General features: G+C 62.5%; 1 protein-coding gene across 1 annotated transcript in view; it reads left to right on the top strand.

Annotated features, from left to right (window-relative positions):
- The first annotated feature begins 635 nt into the window (after positions 1-635).
- Positions 636-19,177, top strand: part of PKD1 (polycystin 1, transient receptor potential channel interacting) — a 40,942-nt gene continuing 22,400 nt past the window's right edge. The window contains exons 1-10 of the mRNA XM_028111492.2: positions 636-850; positions 14,048-14,119; positions 14,240-14,311; positions 14,620-14,789; positions 15,062-15,733; positions 15,843-16,026; positions 17,237-17,457; positions 17,797-17,912; positions 18,318-18,444; positions 18,765-19,012. Of these exons, the coding sequence (XP_027967293.2) occupies positions 636-850; positions 14,048-14,119; positions 14,240-14,311; positions 14,620-14,789; positions 15,062-15,733; positions 15,843-16,026; positions 17,237-17,457; positions 17,797-17,912; positions 18,318-18,444; positions 18,765-19,012 (2,097 nt within the window). The remainder of the gene's footprint in view (positions 851-14,047; positions 14,120-14,239; positions 14,312-14,619; positions 14,790-15,061; positions 15,734-15,842; positions 16,027-17,236; positions 17,458-17,796; positions 17,913-18,317; positions 18,445-18,764; positions 19,013-19,177) is intronic.

The following is a 19,177-nucleotide window of genomic DNA, read 5'->3' as shown; positions in this document are numbered from 1 at the left end:
CGAGCGCCTACCATGTGCCAGGCGCTTGGAACACGGCGGAGACGCAATGGGACAGAGGGGGGTTATCATTGCTGGTATTGACACAGCCGTGACGCTCGCGGCTGCGGAGGGCAGAGGGGCGCGGACACGGCGGGGACTTGAGGCCGGAGGGCGCGGGAGGGCGCGGAAGGGCAGCAACGCAGAGGCCCAGCAGCCGCCACCGCCGCTCCCGGCGGAGGAGAGCCGGCGACCGCGCTACGCCCCGCCCACCCCATGAGCGAGGAGGGGCGGGGCCCGATGACGCCCCGCCCCCGTGCGCGACCGCCCTGCGGAGCGAGGGGCGGGGCCTCCGGGCCGCCCCGCCCCGCCCCGGCCGCCCCGCGCCGCGCCGGGAGGAGGAGGAGGAGCGGCGGCTGCGGGCCCGCACTGCAGCGCGAGCGCGCGACTGGCCGGCGGTGGACGCAGAGCGCGGCCGGGCCCGAGCGCCGAGCGGGCGTCGCGCAGGTAGACAGGCCGCGGCCGCTGCCGGATCCCGCCCCGCGCCCCGCCATGCCGTCCGCGGGCCCCGCCTGAGCCGCGGCCACCGGCGCCGGGCGGGCTCGGTGGCTCGGGGGGGCTCGGGGCCGGGCCGGGGCCATGCGCGCGCTGCCCTGACGATGCCGCCCGCCGCGCCCGCCCGCCTGGCGCTTGCCCTGGGCCTGGGCCTGTGGCTCGCGGCGCTGGCGGGGGGCCCCGGGCGCGGCTGCAGGCCGTGCGCGCCCCCCTGCCTCTGCGGCCCGGAGCCCGGCTCCGCCTGCCGCGTCAACTGCTCCGGCCGCGGACTGCGGACGCTCGGACCCGCGCTGCGCATCCCCGCCGACGCCACCGCGCTGTGAGTACCCCGCCAACCCGCGCCGCGGGCCGGGCGGTTGCCATGGCGCCGGGACTCGGGGGCGCCCGGGGCGTGGGGCGGTCTCGGCGCGCCTGTACCCTCGGCTCCGGGGAGAGGCCCGGCCGGGCAGGCCGCCGGCCTGGCGGGCCTCGCAGGGCGTGGGCGCGTCCCCGGCCTCCGAAGGGGAAACGGAGTGCGGGCCAGGCCTCTCCCAGGGCGAGGCTCCAGCAAAGGGAGGTCGGCCCGACTAAATAAGGAACACCCGGGACCGCGGGCGGTCCTCAGCCCCCCTGGCCTGGGCCGGGGCGAAGCAGAAGTATCCCGGTTTCTCTGAACGCAGAAATGCCCCACCTGGGGGGCTCCGCAATCGCGAGTTGATGGGGGAACCTGAGACAGCGCGCGGGGGCGGGATGGAAGGTAGTTTGAAGGCAACCGGCCGGCACTTACACGCTAATTAGGGACTAATAGAATGCAGCCTGGCCTGGGGGATGCTCTGCACCTGGGAGGCCTGCAGCAGGAAGCTTGGAGGAGGAGAGCTTTGTCTGGGGTGGCGGGGAAGGCTTCCCGGAAGAGGTGTCTGGACAAAGATTTGAAAGATGTGTAAGACTTGGCCTGATGCTTAAGGAGGAGTGACAAGGTGGCCTCAGGACGGGAGGAGGGAACCGTGTGTGCAAGGTCCGGAGGCTGCATTTGGTCATGTGTGGGTGTTAAGGTACACCCTAGTGTGGCACTAAAAGGGAGTTGTGGGGAGGTGGGCTGGGCTCAGAGGGCTCTGATATGATCCTGGGGAGAGTGGGCAGGTAGGGTTGTAGGAGTAGTTTAAAACGCTGAAGAGCTGTTTTCAGGTGTTTTGTGAGCCCTGTGCCCCGCTCTGGCTGTGACCCTCCCCTAGCCCTCTGAGGCATAGATAGTGAAAACTCCTCTACGGCGCCTGGGTGGCTCAGATGGTTAAGCGTCTGTCTGCCTTCGGCCCAGGTCATGATCCCAGGGTTCTGGGATCGAGTCCCGCATCGGGCTCCCTGCTCCTTGGGAGCCTGCTTCTCCATCTGCTTCTCTCTCTCCCTCTCTCTCTCTCTCCTCCTCTGTCTCTCAAGGATAAATAAAATCTTTAAAAAACAAAACAAAACTCTTTTACACACGAGAAAACAGACTCAAGGGATGTGACTTGCCCAGGTAACAAGCCGTGGCCAGCACATGGCAGAGCTGGGATTGACGGAGATGCTCAGGAACCGAAGTTGGAATGGACAGGGTGCAGGGGACCCGGATTTGCAGACAGTTGTCCTCGGGCTAGGGCCAGGCTCAGGGCCTGCTGATCTGCATTCCCATGGCCCTCTTTGGATTTCTTGGGCACTTTCAGCTACCAAAGCCAGGACTCCCATCTGTCCTTGGCCACATGCTAGAATCCGCTGGGGAGCATTTAACATCCTCAGGCTTGTGAAATCTGGGGATGGGTCCTGGAATTTGGTTCTGTAATATTCCCTGGGTACCTCCATTGTATGGCCACCTTTAATTAGGTGACCCCATGGTCAGTGTTCAGATGAGTTTGGATGTTGGGGAGTAAGTGAGTGAAGTAGGGGTGGGTATTTCTCCTGGGTGGTCTGGATGTCCTTGGGGCTTTGGTGAGTGGGATGGGGGTAGGGGAAGAGCAGGTTCTCCAGGATCAGCTGGGAGCCATGGCCCGGGGCAGGATGGGGGGTGTGTGTGTGCTGGGGTCACACTGCGCCTGTCGCTTTGCTACCTGACCCCTTGAGCATTCACCATCCCCTCTGTCTCTGTGGAGATGGGCCTCTTGCCTGCACCAGCATAATTGGATCAGACCCCCCCCCAGCCCCACCCCTCCGCTCTTTGTTTCTGGATACCGTGGTGAAGATACCTCCATCTCTGGTGGGGTGGGAGCTGCTGAGGTCAGGCCTGGTTTCTTCTGGTTATTCTCTGCTTCCCCAGCAGCTGGTGCTGAGCTGGGTAGGAAGTAAACAGTACAGGTGGCTCAGTCAGGGGCCTGCAGCAGGTTCAGGCTCTGGAGCCTCTTGGGCACAGTGATGGAGCCCAAGACTGTTGCTTTGCGTGTGTCTCTGTAGGATCTGCTCCTGGGTTTTGGAGGTCCTGGGAGCTGGTGGCCTGGCCCGGCCTGAGCCGGCAGGATTCCCGGGGTTGCTGGCCCCTCTGAGCTTGCGATGGAACCCTGAGACACAAGTGGATGGGGAACGGAGGAGACCCCATGCTGTTCTTTACACCCCGAAGCTGCCTCTGGGAGATTTCTGGAGGCTGGGGACCAGGAACCCAAGGGAAACTGGGTTCTCTCCTGGTCCTGCTGGGTTCAGGCCTGGTACCTCTGTCATGAGCCAGACCTGGGTAACCCTCGCCTGGGTTAACGGTGCTGCTGGAGGAAGCCTGAGACAGATGACGTTACTCAGCAAAGTGTTGCTGTTGTCCCGTTTTTAAAGCTTTATGTAGAGAATTTGAACAGACCCAGAAGAAGTAGACAAAATTGTGTGCTGAGCTTCATGGACCCGTCGCCCTCTGTCCTGCCTCTCCATGCCCCACCTCTGTCTGTCTTTGAAGCAGTTGCCAGCTGTCCTGTCCTTTGACGTATAAGCATTTTGGGGTGTCTGGCCACACCGTGGTCACACCTAAGACCGTGAGCGATTCCCCAATCCCGTCCGTGCCAGCGTGTTTAGGTTTTTCGTTGTCTCCGTTTTTTTTTTCAGTCGTTTGAATTAGGATCCAAATAAGGTCCACATGGTGCAATTAGTCCGTGTCTTTTGTCTTCTGATGAGGTGTCCACTCTCCCTCATCTTTTCCCTTCCTCATGCAACTTGTTGAAACTGGCTCCAAGAGCAGCTGGGTTTGGACTGTGCCTGTGTCCGCTCCATGGTGGCATCCCCTGTGTCTGTTTCCTGTAGCCGGACAGTTGCTCCAGAGCCGTGTTGTATGGCAAGCCACATTTCACATCCTCTGGAGGCGCTTCTGACCATTGGCTCCTGCGTTGGACAGGACCGCAGAGACTGAGAATGTTCGTCACCGGGGCAAGTTCATATGTGAGGGTGCTGCTCCACATGTCGCCTGTCGGTCAGTTTCAGGTGTGGTTGCTTTGGGCCAACCACTTGTCAGGGCTGTGCGCTGCTAACTTCAGCCACCGGTCTAGGACTAGGTTTGAGGCAGGAGGGACTTGGTTCGTTGATGGAAATATCAAGGCCTTAGGGTCTTTTGTCACCTGGGGGGTATTTAGGGCCTCACCCTTCCCCGCCCGTGCCCCTGAATGGCAGGAGAGTCCGGGAGACTGGAGGAGGCTAGGCCTCTAGCATCTGCATAGCTCATGGGTGCGAGGGAAGGTGGGCGTTGGGAGCAGACTGCGGGCCTGGTGTGTGCATGACCTGTTAGGCTGCCTTGGACTGGCCAGACTACAGAGGGTCCCCTCCCTGAGCCCTCAGCAGGCAGAGAGCCTGGCTGCTGCATGCCAGGCCCTGTGTCTGGAGTCTCTGAGGCTCAATTCTCACCGGGAAGCTGATGTTAAGCCAAATATACAGATGATGGGGAGGGGGCTGCTTTGGAGGGGCTACCTGGAAGGACCCCCAGTGTAGGTGACATTGGAAGGTCTGAGAGAGAGCGTCCCAGACAAGGGACAGCCTGGAGGAGTCTCTGAGGCCCCAGGTGATGGAGGCGTGGGAGGTGAGGCCTTTATCCAGGCAACTGTTGGGGACAGCATTGAAGGGTCCCAGACGGAAGAGGCACAGAACACTGGCTGGTGGGTGGAGATGGGTCTCAGGAGGATCTGGGCATCCTCCACGCCCAGCTTCTCTCACACTCATGTCCCCTGAGGTGCACAGCCAGCCCTTGGAATTCAGAATACAAATGCATGTGTAGCCGTAGTTTCCCAAGGGGACACGGAATGCACATTTGCCAGAGCTGTCGACAGGAGGACACGCTGTAGGAGGGCCCCTTGCCTGGGCGGGAAGGTGAACGGGGAGGCTTGGGCTGCATCTGCAACACTCAGGTACTTGAAGGTACCAACACCGGAGCACCCACAGTTCCAGCAACCCTCAGGAGCTGGGTGGTGCCGCTAGTAGTGAGGACCGCCACCTCTAGGAGAGTGAGCCCACCTGCCAAACAGCTGCCAGGTGGAGAGCGTGTGCAAGCCTTTTACGTGGTGAGGGACTCGTAGCCAGAACGTTGATTAAAAACAGCGACAACAAGGGTTTTATGTATTCTCAACGTGAGTGAGATCAAGGGTCCAATTAAAAAATGGGTGAAGGATCTGAGCAGACATACCTCCAAAAAAGAGACAGATAACCAGTAAGCACGTGAAAAGAAGCTCAACATGTGGCTTTCAGGGAAACGCAGATCAAACCGCAGTGAGATGCCCCTCATGCGCATGTGGACGGCTGTTGCAGACAGATGGTAGCCAGCGTCTTGAGGATGTGGAGAAATCGGACCACCCACCCAACGCTGGTGGGACGCAGAATGGGGCGGCCCTCTGGAGGGCGGTCTGCCGGCTCCTCGGTAGGACCCAGCCATTCTGCTCCTAGGTGTCTGCCCAAGAGAAGTGAAACTTGGGTCCACACAGAAATTTGTACACAAATGTTCACAGCGGCAGGATTCATAGTAGCCGGAACGTGGAGACAGCACAGGTGTCCAGCAACAGAAGAACAGAGGAACCGAACGTGGTCTGCCAATCCGCTGGAGTATTACTCAGCCGTTAACAGGAACGGAGCCCTGACACCTGCTCCAACCTGTACAAGCCTTGAAGACATGTTACGTGAAAGAAGGCAGACATAAGAGGCCACGTGTCGAGTGATTTCACTGGTAGGAAATGTCCAGAACAGGCAAATGTATGGAACCAGAAAGCAGACTAGCGTGTCTAGCTGGGTAGGAGAGGTATTTCTGTTTGGGCTGAGAATGTTGTGGAATCAGACAGTGGTGCTGGTTGCACAACCTTGAGAACACACTAGAAACCACCGAGTTGAAATCTCTGAAAATAGCTGGGGGTGTGCACCCCGCTCCCCACCACTGGGTCATCCTCTCCCTCTGTGGTTGCCACGTGCTGGGCTCCTTGCTAAGCCCTTCCTGTCCTATGTCACCTTCCATCCCCATGATGCTATGGGGTTAGAAGCTCTCGGTCCCATTTTATAGACCAGGGAACTGAGACTCGCTGAGGTTAAGTCACTTCCTAGGGTCACACGGCTGGTGAGTTGTGACGGAGAGGTGATTGCATCAGCGCGCTCTGGGGCATACCCCCAGTGCTGCACACAGGGGCCTGGTTCATACAAGTGGCGGTGGGGGGCACCCCCTGTGGGACTGAGTGGGACTGGGTGGGCTCTGGGCTCTGGCCTCAGCTGCTGGCTCGGCTGTTTCCTGCAGCTCCGTCCTCGGGTGTCGATCTGCTATCTGTGCTGGGGTTCTTCCCGCTGACTTCCTGTCTGGTTTTGGGAGCGAGGCGTGGGGACCCAGCAGTCGGGACCCTGGCCCTGAATCAGACCTGGTTCAATCCCAGCTCCTCCATTTCCTGTGTGACTTTGGCCGCGTTTCTCAGCCTTCCCGAGCTTTAGTCTCCTCACTCGTATGGTGGGCACCGCAGATGGATGTCCCTTCTGGGGTTGTGGGCGTGTCCACAGGGCTCAGCGCTGGGGCCACGGTAACTGTAACCATTGCCAGGGTGGTCCCTTGGCTCCATTCTGTCCATGTCCTCAGAGCCCATTACCTTGTCCCCAAGCACTGGCCACTGGCTGATGGGTCTTTGGGACCTGCCCTGCCGACAGAACAGAAGCGAGGAGAGAGGAACCCTGAGCATGTGTGCCAGTCACTGCGTTGTTCAGACCAAATGCCGGGGGGGGGGGCACTCCTGCACAGCCCTGAGCTCCCGTCACAGGGCAGGGGGTGCAGGTGAGCCTGAGGGGGCAGACTCCTGCACAGCCCTGAGCTCCGGCTGCAGGGAGGCCCCGAGGTCCAGAAGCCTTGCTGCCCCCTCTGCTCTGACCTCAGAGGTGTCTTCACAGCGCCATGCAGCTGTTGGGAGTCGGGACCCCTGACATGCTCCTCTGGTGTTTGGGTGTCAGTTTTGTGCATTTGTGTTTTTGATGCATTCAGGTACGGATTCGTGACACAGTGAAGCTTTGAGGTGTGACTAAAAGGTGTCACTTCCCATGTTCACCTTGTTCTGTGACCTGGGGTGATGGGGCACCCCTGAAATCCAAGGCTACGAGAGCTGCTTGGTGCCCCCCACATCAGCCCTGCTGCTGGCTCCACCATCACGTGCACGGCACACCCTGGTGATCTTGCTGCAGCATAGGCACATGGTGTCGGTGAGACTCAGTTTCCCTCTCCTGCTTCTCTGCAGGCTCATCCTGTGGCTCTCCCGGGGCCTGAGACCAGTGCGTCTCCTGTGGGGCCTGCTGCCTCCTCTCTCTGTTGCTCTGCCTTGGCCCTGGGTGGCTCGTTGCTGGCCATCGTCTTCTGACAGCTGGCTGGGGGGCCTGGAGGACGTGGCTCCCGCCCCCACGCGCTGCCCGTGGGATGGGGTGTGCTTCTGCCGCCACCCGTGCTCCCCCACAGCTCTTGAGACCCTGGCTCTTGAGGGAGGCCCTGGCTGAGGCTTGGTTTCAAGTGAGGAAGCCATTTTGGATGGAGATGCACATTTTCCTTTCCGGAACACTCTGCAGTGGCCAGCGCCAGCAGTGGGAACCCAGACAGGCCCAGCCCGCGGAGCACTCTGGAATGAAAACATCCCGTTTGTCCTGCCGCTGTCTGGGGTGGCGGCGGCCGTCTGGCCCTCTGAACTGGGTGCCTCTGCGTCTCCAGCCGGCCAAGGCGGGGCTGTGTCCACGGGGTGGGCCGCGTGTGGCGGGGGCGCCGGCCGAGCGTGCCTGCAGTCTTGCTGCCGAATAGAACACAGCTGGAAAATGCAGCTCACGTCCTTTTTTCCCGGAACACCTCGTTCTTTGTGGCTTGGCAGCCGTCTCCACCAAGGGGCCCAGTGGTGCCCAGCCGCCCGTGCCAGGGAAGGGGCTGCATTTGTGGCCAAGGTGGGCAGGGCTCATTCTCTCCCTGAGGTGCCTGTGGGCCCAGGCCTGGCCAAGTGTGGTGTCCCTGATTTTAGCAGCCCCTGTGCCCTGAAGGATGCTATGGGGCCCCCCTGGAAAGGGCTTTGTCCTGAGGCAGGGCCAGAAGCCAGCTTTTCCTTCTGCTGGAAGCAGGGAATGAGGGCCAGTGCTCAGGACAAGGCTAACAGTACGATTGGCCTCCAGGGTCCGGTGCCTGCAAGCTGCTGTATAGCCCTGGGGTCAGGCTGCTTCGTGCCATTGGCCATGCCTGGCAGCTGAGGGGGTGATGGGCTGGCTAGCCACACTGGACTGATGTCTCTGCCCCTGGCAAGCCAGAGGCCACGTGCCAGCCCCCCAGCCAGGGTGGGGAAGAGCCCAGCCTTCCTCCTTCAGTCTCCTGACTCTGGGGTGGTGATGGTGGGACGAGCAGGGCAGCCTCCCTGAGCCTCTGCATTCCCACCTATAAAATGGGATGGCGCGCTCCTGGCCTGGCTGTGACAGGTCTAAGAGCAGCTGCTGAATACAGATGCCAGATCTGGGGGGAGACTGGGTACCCTCGGTGCTGGTGCTTTTGCTCCCCTTGCCCTGAAGGGGACCCCAAATCCCTAGCCACAGGGGGAGGAGCATGCTAGACCCTCTCCTGGGAGGGGGCTCCACCCTGTCTTGTTAATGCTCTGAAGGTGGCTGCCTCGGGGCGGGTTGATCTTTCTGTCCCGATGTGGAGGATGCCCTCGCTCGTCTCCTTTCTGCAGGTCTGAGTTCCCCTCCTTGTCCTGGCCTGCGTGCGGCATCACCACACCAGCTGTCTATGCCCCATCCTGGTGAAACTTCAGCAGTGGGAGGGGCAGAGCTCCGGTGTTGGGGGCCCCCACAAAATGCTGTGAAACGTGGGCCACCTCCTGGATCTGGGAGGTTCCCATGCAGGCCTCTCCTCCTCACTTTGGAGGCTGAAACAGCCCCTCGCTGCTGCCCTGGGGCCAGCGGGCCCCTCCCCGGAGAGCCTGCCTCTGCCCTCTCCCCAGCTGGCCCTGTCCGCATGTTTGTCTTCAAATCCGCTCCTTCCTAAACTCGAATTCATTAATTTACACATCATCATTTCCGGCCCTGGAAGCCAGCCTTGCTCACCATAAATAGACGGAATGAAAACAGAATGAGGTTATTACACTCAAACTGGCTCAGTGCTCCCGGCGGCCTGCCCCTGGTGCTGGGGTGGGGAGAGGGGGCGCTGTGGCGTCGCCGGCCCCAGGGCCTGGGGCGGGGGGCTGGGGGGGGCAGGTTCAGCACTGTAGCTTCTCCCCTTTTCCCTGGGCCTGGCTCCTGAGGGGATGTGTTGGGGGTCCTCCTTGCTGGGCTGAGGAGAACCTGTTTCTCCCCAGAGCTGGCGGTGCCTCCAGGGAAAGGACAGGCCAGCCGAGGCTGTGTTTCCAGGAGCCTCGTGGTGGAGGGAGCAGCATGGAGCCCTGGGCCTTGAATGGGGAGGGGGGTACCCTCTCTCCTGCCAGCACGCTGTCCCGTCCTGCCAGAGGGAGGAGGCAGCTGCTGGCTCGGGATGAGCAGGTTACATAACCTCTGCAGCGGCCCCTCTGGAGCCCGTTCCCCCCAAGCCCTGTTTCCAGCGTGGCGGCCAGCGCAGGGGTGGGGGTGACGGGCTGGGGCCTGGCACTCGCCCCCGCCGCTGACCACACGTGTCTGGAATGTGCAGATGTTTCCTTGGGGGCTCCGGCTGGCCCCCAGACCCCGCCCAGCATCTGGACTGGGGAACGGGCACACGAGCCACTCCTCTCCCTGGCAGAGGAGGAAACTGAGGCCACTCAGGGCTGCAGGTCGGTCCCAGCTTCTCTGGGGCCTCCAGTTCCTCAGCTCTAGAAGGGTAGACTGCTCTTGGAGCCACCCCAGGCTCAGGAACACACCAGACCTGCTTGTGACCACCCTGTCCTTGGCTTCTAACTTCATGTACCCTGATCCACTCCCCTCTTCCGGTGCAGCCCTTTCTCACCTCTCCCCGCTGGGACCCTGAAATGTGAGCAGGGGCAGGACGCAGGTGCTGAGCCTTGTGTGGGGAGGGCATGGGGGAGCTGCCTCTCCGATGGGGGTCCTTCAGCACCTTCTGCTGGGCACCTCTAGCTTGGTGGTGGAAGCAAGGACCCTCCACCAGGCTTCTGCTTGGAGCAGGAAAGAGCAGACCCAGACATTCTGGGACATGCCGTTGGGGGCCTGTACCCCAGGGGAGGCTGGTGTCCCCCCTCATGAAGATATCTGGTCTGGAAGGCAGGGGGAGCATGGGGGACAGCCTGGGCTCCCCAGTGGACTACTGGGTCACTGTGGGGGAGGAGAAGGAAGGCCAGCCTCTCAACCTGATGCCTGGTGCCTGGGGAGGTGACATATGTCTTATGCTGTCGTGGGTGTGTGCCTGTCCCCTGGTGGTGTGTGGGTCCCCAGGTCACCCACCTCCTCCCTAAGCTGGCCTGACCCCTCCAGTCCTGGCCTGGGGATCTGTGGAGGTTGCTTGTGTGGGCCTTGGAGGGGCTGGGGAGTATCTAACTGGCCCAGAGGGTGGGCCCTGCTTGGCCCAGGACCTCTTAGGGGTACTGTCCAGCCAGGCTGCTGGCCCTCCTCCCAGTAGGGGCTGGCCGCTGCTTGGCCAGCCCCTGTGGCTTGGGCTGTGCTGGGCTCCTTTGGCGGCTCCCTGGGCCTGCTGTGTCTCTTCCCTGCAGTTGTAAGACCTGGGGAACACCGGTGTGGGGGCAGGGTGTCAGACTGTGATGATGTCACCTGGGGTGGAGGGCTGGCCGAGGCCTCCTTGGCATTCCCCCAGAACATTGGTGGCAAGAATAAATGTGGACAAATGGCTGTTGAGGACCTTGGGGGGTGTGGGACTGGGTGAGGACCCTACCAGTGTTCTCTTTCCATGTCCTCCTTCCAGTGACCCCCAGAGCTCCCCCTCAGGGTCCCCTCTGCCCTTCCCATCTCTCCCAGTGTACACCATTACCCATGGCCTGGCCCACATAGACGCTCCCACACCCTGGGGCACGCTGGGGGGCTGGGACTCGGGGCCTGGTATGCCCTTGGGGCACGGGACCTTGGCTGCGGAAGATCCTGGGGAGCCTGTTGATATTTTCTGTGCACCAGGGGCCAGGCTAGGCCCAGGTGAGTGCTGGGGGGGCGGGGCTCAAGTGGGCCCTGGAGAGCAGGGAGCATGTGGCCAGTGCCCATGACTGACTGACGTGGGGCCTTCCGCATGCAGGGGAGGGGAGCCTCAGTGGGGCTGCTGGGCCACGCAGAGCTGGATAGAGGACTTAACTGGCCCGAGGATGGCCTAGAGCCACGGGCCAGTGAGGCCAGGGTCAGCGATGTCCTGATGGGCCAGGGTGGGTGCTGGCTGAGTGGCCTGGACGCTGAGCTTGACCTGCCCCGCCCACCCGCTGCCCTGGTTTCTCAGGCACCATGGGCGGTTCCCAGCAGCTGCCACTCATGATGGATTTTCCAGAAAAATGGGATGTGGAAAACATTTTAGGGATTTTCCTTCTTTCTTTTGTCTTCTGCTTGAGGCCCAAGCTGGGAAGCTCTCCTGGGAACCCCTGGTGGGGCTCATGCCTATGCTCACCCTCATGTCCTGCCGCCCCCAGGCCCCATCTTTCTGGATCATCTCTCTGTTGCTTCCTGTGCCCCTGCAACCTGATTCTTCCTCAGAGAACAGACATTAGGAGGTTCCTACATAGGTCTAGCTGAAGTTTCTCCTGCCACAGCCACTGCCACTCCAAAGCATTGTGCTTGACCAGTTGGGTGGGAGTCCGGCCAACCTCTCCCTGGTCTCCTGGCCTGCCCACCCTACCCTGGGAGTGGGAGCGGGCCAGCTGGGGTGAGCCTGTGGAACACAGGGCGGGCAGCGTACCCTAGAGGAAGGCCCAGCCCGACCCATCAGAAAGCACCCTTTCTCTGCCACGTGTGAGAAGGGGCAGGGGAGTCTCGGCTCCATTGTGGAGGGCACAGGCAACCTAGCCAGAAAACCCTGTCCCCATGGGCCCTGACCCCCAAAGGCCTCTCCAGCCGTGGAGTTCCTGGGACCCAGGTTCTGGGTGGAGACGGACCTGCGCGTATGGCCACATGCACGCTGTCTCTCTGTGTGTCCACCTTCCCCCCAGATGGGAAGCCAAGAGGCTCGCTGAGACCACCTTGTCCAGAGCACCGAGCTGGGATGGGGCAGGGCTCTGGCCCGAGCCCATGGTCAGTGAGAGTGCCACTTCTTGAATGGAGGCGGCCTTGCTGCCCCAACCTCCTCTTCCAGTGGGGCTCCTGGCCCCCCTTGCCAGCCCCCTCGCCGCCCGCCGCCCGTTCCCGTCTGAAACTCCCACTCCAGGCCCCCGGGGCAGCCTGTCCATCCACTCCTACCCTATTTCTCCTACTTAAAGGGCAAAATGAGGGTGGAAAACTCAGGGGACTCGCGTGCTCTCCAGATTGGAGCTGCTATGGTGCACCCTTTCTGGCACTTTCTTTATAGATCTTAGTTTGAACAGTTGCAGGGGGAGGGGCTGCATTTTGCACCTGGATTTCTCTTGTGTCTGTGCTGAGGGGGCTGCACCCACCGATCGACTGATGGGCTCTGGTTGCTGCCACTGTAAATCCTGTCTCTCCCCACAGATGAGGGGAGGGGCGTCCGTGGTGACCCTGGTTCTTGGGGCTAGGGGCCCCCTGCCAAATGAGGCTCCAGCTTGTGCTGCGTTTTTGAACCTCTTGCCTGGAAGTTGAACTTTGCCAAGTTAGCCGCCCTGGCTCCTGCTTGGTTGCCCCGGCCCCCAGCCCCACCTGCTCCCAACAGGAGCTCCAGCCCTACCCGCCCCACGCCTCCAGGGGGATGGGAGCCCCTCTGGGCCTGGCTTCCCACTTGGGCCACAGTATGCTGCTGATGCCCCTCCAGGCGGCCCCTTGGCTGTGTTGGGGGCCAGGTTGGCAGAGTGGCCTGGCGAAGGCCCAGTTCTCAGCCTCTAGCCCTTGTTGGTCGCCATGAGACCTGTGTGGCCAGCAGACCTCCCGGGTAAAGCAGCGGTCAGGCTGTGGTGGGGGTCGTTTCCTGAGCGTGGTTCCAGACGTGGTCTGCAGCATCATGAGCCAGGCCGGGGTGCTGCTCCAGGCATCCCAGCCTGCGAAGCCCTGGGACCCCCCCCATGTCCTCAGGGGCCTGTGTGTGCACCTCAGCTCTCCCACGAGGACCTTGTTTTCGCACCAGCCCCTTCTCAGGTCCTGGTGGAGCAGCTGTCTGGTAGGTGCGTGCAGAAAGGGCGCCGGAGCCTTTGACCCCGCTGGAAGTTGGTAGCACGCTTCCCGGCCTGTTGTCTGGTTTTATTTATGATGCTTTGTGTGGAGGTTGCGTGTTTTTCTGTAGTTGGATCTTCTGGTTTTGCCGTTTGATTGCTGCTGGTGCCTGACGCTTGGAGAAGTGTGTGATGCTCTCCTGTATTCTTCCCGTCAGTTGTCACCTTTGGCTTCGGGCTTTGTGACACTCGCCCATCCCAGCTGGTGTTGAACCTCCTGGGGTTTATGGAGAGCCTGCTGTCACTCCTGGTCCTCTGTGCCCTTGTGTGGACTCTGGTGGGGCCCGCCTGTCTCTGGAGGGTCCGCCCAACGCAGCAGCGCGGTCGGACACAGTGCACGTCTCCCCTTTCAGCCGGCCTCCCTGATTCCTGCCCAGCTATGCTTCCCGTTGAACCTGTGTGTTACCTTGTAGACCACGCCGGTGTTTGTCCTGGGGTCCTGTTAACCTCGTGTTTACTGTGGCCTGTCACCGTAGCTCTGAGATGAGCTTATCTGGTCTTTGTGCCCCACTGTGTCTTGGCACTCAGAGGCCAGCCCTCCCTCAAGCCGGCAGCAGCGAGGCCTCTGGCCCTGGAGACCCTTGGGCTGCTGTGGTGTGTTTCAGGCCCTATGTGGGATGGCACTGCTGGGGCGGGGGGCGGGGGACTGGGCAGAGGAGGGGAGTGGGGCAGGGCGGGGACGGAGTCCTGAGGGCTCCTGGCCCTCTCCTGCTCTGTTCATTTGGATCCTCTATCCTGGCCTCAAGAGCAGGGAGTTGGAGGGTGTGGGGGAGCCTCTGGAGGTGGGCCTGGGTCTGCTTTGTGCCCTGTCCGGGGCTCTGGCACTGACCAGTGACCACCTTGCTCCCCAGAGATGTCTCCCACAACCTGCTCCGGGCCCTGGACATGGGGCTCCTGGCGAACCTCTCCGCACTGACAGAGCTGTAAGTATCCGCTCCAGGGGGCTGTGTGATTCCACGGGGTGGGCAGGTGGCGGCTGCCTGTCACCATTTCTGTTATGGGGGCTTCCTTCAGACCTTGCTGAATCCCCCCCTTTCTTCCAGGGACATAAGTAACAACAAGATTTCTACTTTAGAAGAAGGAATATTTGCTAATTTATTTAATTTAAGTGAAATGTAAGTTGTTTTTGGTGGGTGTCAGTAGCCAAGCCCGACCCCCCCCCGGCCCCCCCCCCAGTTACCCTCCCTGCCCTCCTTACCTGGTCTCCGTGCCTGTTCCTGTTTGAGACCAGGCGCTGGGCGCTGTGTGCTTGCCCACCAGAGCTCTTTCGGGGCCCGGCGCTGCCACAGGGATGGCGGGGTGCTGTGCTTGTGAGGGCACCCCAGGCCCCTGCTCCTTGCGTTGAGGCCAGCAGAGACCCTTCCTCGGGGCCCCCTCACCTGCCCTGCCATCCGCTGAGCGCCCGGCCTTGCGCCTCCCGCAGAAACTTGAGCGGAAACCCGCTGGAGTGTGACTGTGGTCTGGCGTGGCTGCCTCGCTGGGTGGAGGAGCGGCAGGTTCGCGTGGTTCAGCCCGAGGCGGCCACATGTGCCGGGCCCGGCCCCCTAGCTGGCCGACCCCTCCTCGGTGTCCCCTTGTTGGATGGTGGCTGTGGTGAGTGTGGCTGGAGCGGGGCCAGCTGGGGCCTTCCCTGCTGGGCAGGTCCCTGTAGGTGCTCCGGGGTCACCAGCCTGGGTGGGGGTGGGTGGGGCTGGAAGGCGTGTGGACAGTAGTCACGGTGGTTGAGACAGACCGGGTTGGGGGTCTGGAGGGGCCCTGTGGGCCAAGGGGCCAGTGCAGGTGGGAGGTGGCGAGAGCAGCGGGGTGATGTGATGTGGGATCCAGAGCGGGGTTATGCCGGGGACCAGCCTGTCTGCTCCGTCCAGGTGAGGAGTACATCGCCTGCCTTCCTGACAACAGCTCGGGCGCTGCGGTGCTGGCGGCCTTCTCAGCTGCCCACAAGGGCCCATTGACACCTGCGGCCTGCAGTGCCTTCTGTTTCGCGGCCGGCCAGGGCCTTGGGGCCCTCTCAGACCAGGGCTGGTGCCTGTGCGGGGCGGCCCGGCCCCCCAACGCCTCCTCGGCCTGCCTGCCCTTCTGCTCCAGCACCCCATCACCCCTCGCCCCTGCCTGCAGGGGTCCCACCCTCCTCCGGAACATCTTCCCTGCCTCCCCGGGGGCCGCCCTGGTGGGGCCTCAGGGACCCCTGGCCTCTGGCCAGCCAGCAGCCTTCCACGTCACTGCCTCCCTGCCTGTCAGCTCCACACACTGGGACTTCGGCGACGGCTCCTCCAAGGTGGACGTTGCTGGCCCTGCCACCACACACCGCTACGTGCTGCCCGGCCGCTATCACGTGACGGCTGTGTTGGCCCTGGGGGCCGGCTCCGCCCGGCTGGGGGCCGAGGTGCAGGTGGAGGCGGCCCCCGTGGCCCTGGAGCTCACGTGTCACGTCTCGGTGCGCAGTGACGAGACCCTCAAGCTTGGTGTCCGAAATCGTGGCGGCTCGGACCTCGAAGCCACATACAGCATTGTGGCTGTGGGCGAGGAGCCAGCCCGAGGTGGGTGCCCTGCTGCCCCCGGGCCTGGGTCGTCCCTCCCCTGGTGTGGGTGGGGCGGTCCTGGTTGGGGACACACTGATGCCTCCTTCTCTGCCTGCCGACCCCGTAGTGGTGCATCCGCTCTGCCCCTCGGACACTGCAATCTTCCCCGGCAATGGGCACTGCTACCGCCTGGTGGCAGAGAAGGCTGCATGGCTGCAGGCGCAGGAGCAGTGCCGGGCCTGGGCCGGGGCCGCCCTGGCCATGGTGGACAGTCCCGCCGTCCAGCACTTCCTGGTCTCCCAGGTCACCAGGTACTGCCCCCCGAGAGGCTGTGAGGTGGGGTCCCCGGAATGCTGGGGTGGAGACAGAGCCTAAGGCCTGAGGAGGATCAGGAGGACAGGTGGGGGTGGCTGGAGGAGCCACATCCAGCTGGCGGGCCTGACTGCAGCCACAGAGCCCCGTCTTGCTCAGCTGACGCCGTTCCCATCAGCTCTCCGCACAGAGAGGTGGGCGTGGGGGTAGGGTTGATGCATCCCGGGTCCACAGGCTGCCCACCCCCTGGTGTCCCCTGCTGTCCCCTGCTGAGCCCCTCCTGGCAGGGGTAGGGCTGGTTCTGGTGTGACCATGGAGGCTGCCCTTGGCCCCCCAGGCCTGAGAGGAAATGTGCTTCCCTGTAGCCAGCACCAGCCTTACCCCCAGCCGTCAGCGCTTGCTGCGGCCGGAGGCCAGATGCCCATTTCTCCCTGTGTCCCTGTGTGGGAAGGGGCCGACCAGACTGTGGATCATACCCTGGACATCCTCGGTGTCCGGAAGGGGAAATCGAGGCCCAGAACGGTCAAGGCCCACCTGGTTAACTGGCATTAGCCGGGCCCCAGTGCCTGTGCCTTCCATGTGTCTGGAAGCCCTCCCTCCAGAAGGGTCTTCCTAGGTTGGCAGAGCTGTGGGGAGTAGCCTGTTCGGGGGGCTGAGATGCAGGTGTTTTGTTCCACCAAAACCTACACCCAGAGCTGCTTTTTTTTTTAAAGTTTTTTTTTTTTAATCCATTTGAGAGGGAGGGAGAGAGAGAAGGGGAAGGGGGCAGATGCAGGAGGAGAGGGAGAATCTCAAGCAGGCTCCCCGTTGAGCACAGAGCCCGATGCAGGGCTCGATCTCACAACCCTGAGATCATGACCTGAGCCGAAACCAAGAGTCGGCCATTCAACCGACTCCACCCCCTGGGGGCCCCCACACCCAGAGACCTGTCACAGAATACACAGCCTTTGGCCAGACTGAAGCCTCCCCCTGCAAGGAGCCCTCAGCTGGGCCCCTGGCCCCAGGCATGGCTGCTATGTGGACACTGATGTGGCCTTGCTTGCCAGGTCATCTCTCTGAGCCTCAATTTCCCCATCTAGAGATGGGGACGGGGCACGGCCTCCCTGAGGGGCTGCCGTGAGGAGCAGGCTCCCGGAGAGAGGGCAGATGGAGGGGTGCCTGTTTTCGGGGAGCCCCTGAGCGCCCACTCTCCCCTCCGCCTGCCTGCAGGAGCCTGGATGTGTGGATTGGCTTCTCCTCTGTGGAGGGGGCGGAGGCGGGCCCCACGGTGCGGGACGAGGCCTTCAGCCTGGAGAGCTGCCAGAACTGGCTGCCTGGGGAGCCGCACCCTGCCACGGCTGAGCGCTGTGTGCGGCTCGGGCCTGCGGGGCAGTGCAACACGGACCTGTGCTCAGTGCCCCACAGCTACGTCTGTGAGCTGCGGCCTGGAGGTGTGCCGGGGCCCCTGGAGGCGCTGCGGGTCACCTTCTGTCCTGGACCAGGACTGCCGCCCCCCCCCCCCCCACCGTGCAGGGTCTCCTGGGTGTCCCAGGGGCTCCTCCTGTCCTGGCCAGGACAGTCACATCCCTCATCCCAGGCTCATTCCTTAGCTGTTCAGGGTCCGTTAGGTGTCACTGAGCACCTGTGGTCCCGAGCAGAGCCTGCACCCAGTGAGACAGACAAAGCTGGGGGGTAGCTGTCTGAGGCTACTGCTGGGGGGCTCAGTCCCAGGTCCGGCTCCGCCTCGGGCCCCTGATGCTCTCCTCGTCATTGCACACTTGCCATCCCAGGTCCTGTGTGGGACGCGGAGACCTTCCTCGTGGGAGCGCCCATGGGGGACCTGCAGGGACCCTTGAGCCCCCTGGCACAGCAGGTGGCCCTCTTGGCCCCCCAGGAGCTTGTCGAGGTAGGCTGACCCCAGGACCCTCCAGGACACAGTCTGGAGACTGAGCCTTGGTCTGGCTGCTGTGTTTCTTTAAAAATAAGCTCTTTTTTCTGGGCCTTCCTAATGTCCTGTGTGCCCAGTAGAGATGCTGTAGGAAACCCACCACCTTGCAGAGAGAAGCAGCACCTCTTCCCAGTATCTGAGAGCCCTGAATGCTCCTGAGCCTTCTCTCTGAGTGTTTGTGGGCTTTTTCACAAAACAAGGTGGTGGTCCTGCTTGGTCCTAGGTGGTTTGACCTGATTTCTCATGCTGAGTGACTCTTCCTCAGTGTAAAGCCCTGTCTGGTAGCTCCTTCCCCTCTGAGCCGGCAGGGCTGGGCTGGCTGGGGGTCGGGGTCTGTGGAGCTGAGCAGCCCCGTCCCCCCAGGTGATGGTGTTCCCCAGCCTGGGCGTGAGCAGGGAAGCCTTCCTCACTGTGGCCGAGTTTGGCACCCAGGAGCTCCGCCAGCCCACCCAGCTGCGGCTGCAAGTGTTCCGGCCTACAGCAGAAGCAGGTGGGACTCTGTCCTGGGGAGGGAGGGTGTCTGTGCGGTCACAAGCACTGGTCCCTTGGCCACTGGACAGGTCTTCAGCCTTGAGGTGGACAGAGTGGTGTCCACAGAGAAACCAACTCAGGCTCGGGATCTGCAGGACTGCCTGTGTAGGGCTCGCCTGGGTCAGTCAGCTGGTTCAGCGTTGGGGGGCCGGGAGGGGGGTAGAGGAGTGATGCTGGGGGCCAGGGTGCTGCCTGGCAAGGCCTTGTGTCATCGTGGGGGCGCCCCTGACTGTGGCTTGATAGTGGGCCAGGGCCCCGACACCCCTCTTCTCCTTGCAGGGGCCCCAGGAAGCAACAGGGAACCTGAGAGCAGGTCCCTGGAGAGCCCGACTGAGTCAATCCCTGCGTGCACCCCAGAAGGACGCTGGTGTCCCCGAGCTAGTCTCCACCTGCCACTGGATGACCCCTGCCACCCCCGGGCCTGTGCCAATGGGTCCACGTCAGGGCCAGGAGCCACCGGGGCCTCCTGTGCACTGTGGAAAGAGCTCCTCTTCTCCCTGCCGCCGGGCCCTCCCGCCCAGTACTCAGTATGTGTCACCGGCCTGGTGCCATCTGTCTCCCGCTCTGCTGCCCGCCCACACACACGGCACACCCTGCCCCTGCCCCTGCCCTGCGCTGGCCTTTCCGCTCGTTTTGGCCGCAGTGTCCCTCAGAGGTCCCGCCCTGTCCGGGACCCGCCCCGCCTGCATCCT

Source organism: Eumetopias jubatus, unplaced genomic scaffold (assembly GCF_037043125.1).
Source record: "Eumetopias jubatus isolate StellerSeaLion01/CBP00866 unplaced genomic scaffold, mEumJub1_p1.0 scaffold_12, whole genome shotgun sequence".
Lineage (NCBI taxonomy): Eukaryota > Metazoa > Chordata > Mammalia > Carnivora > Otariidae > Eumetopias > Eumetopias jubatus.
The sequence above is the reverse complement of the archived record's forward strand: the minus strand, read 5'-3'. Positions and strand labels throughout refer to the sequence as shown.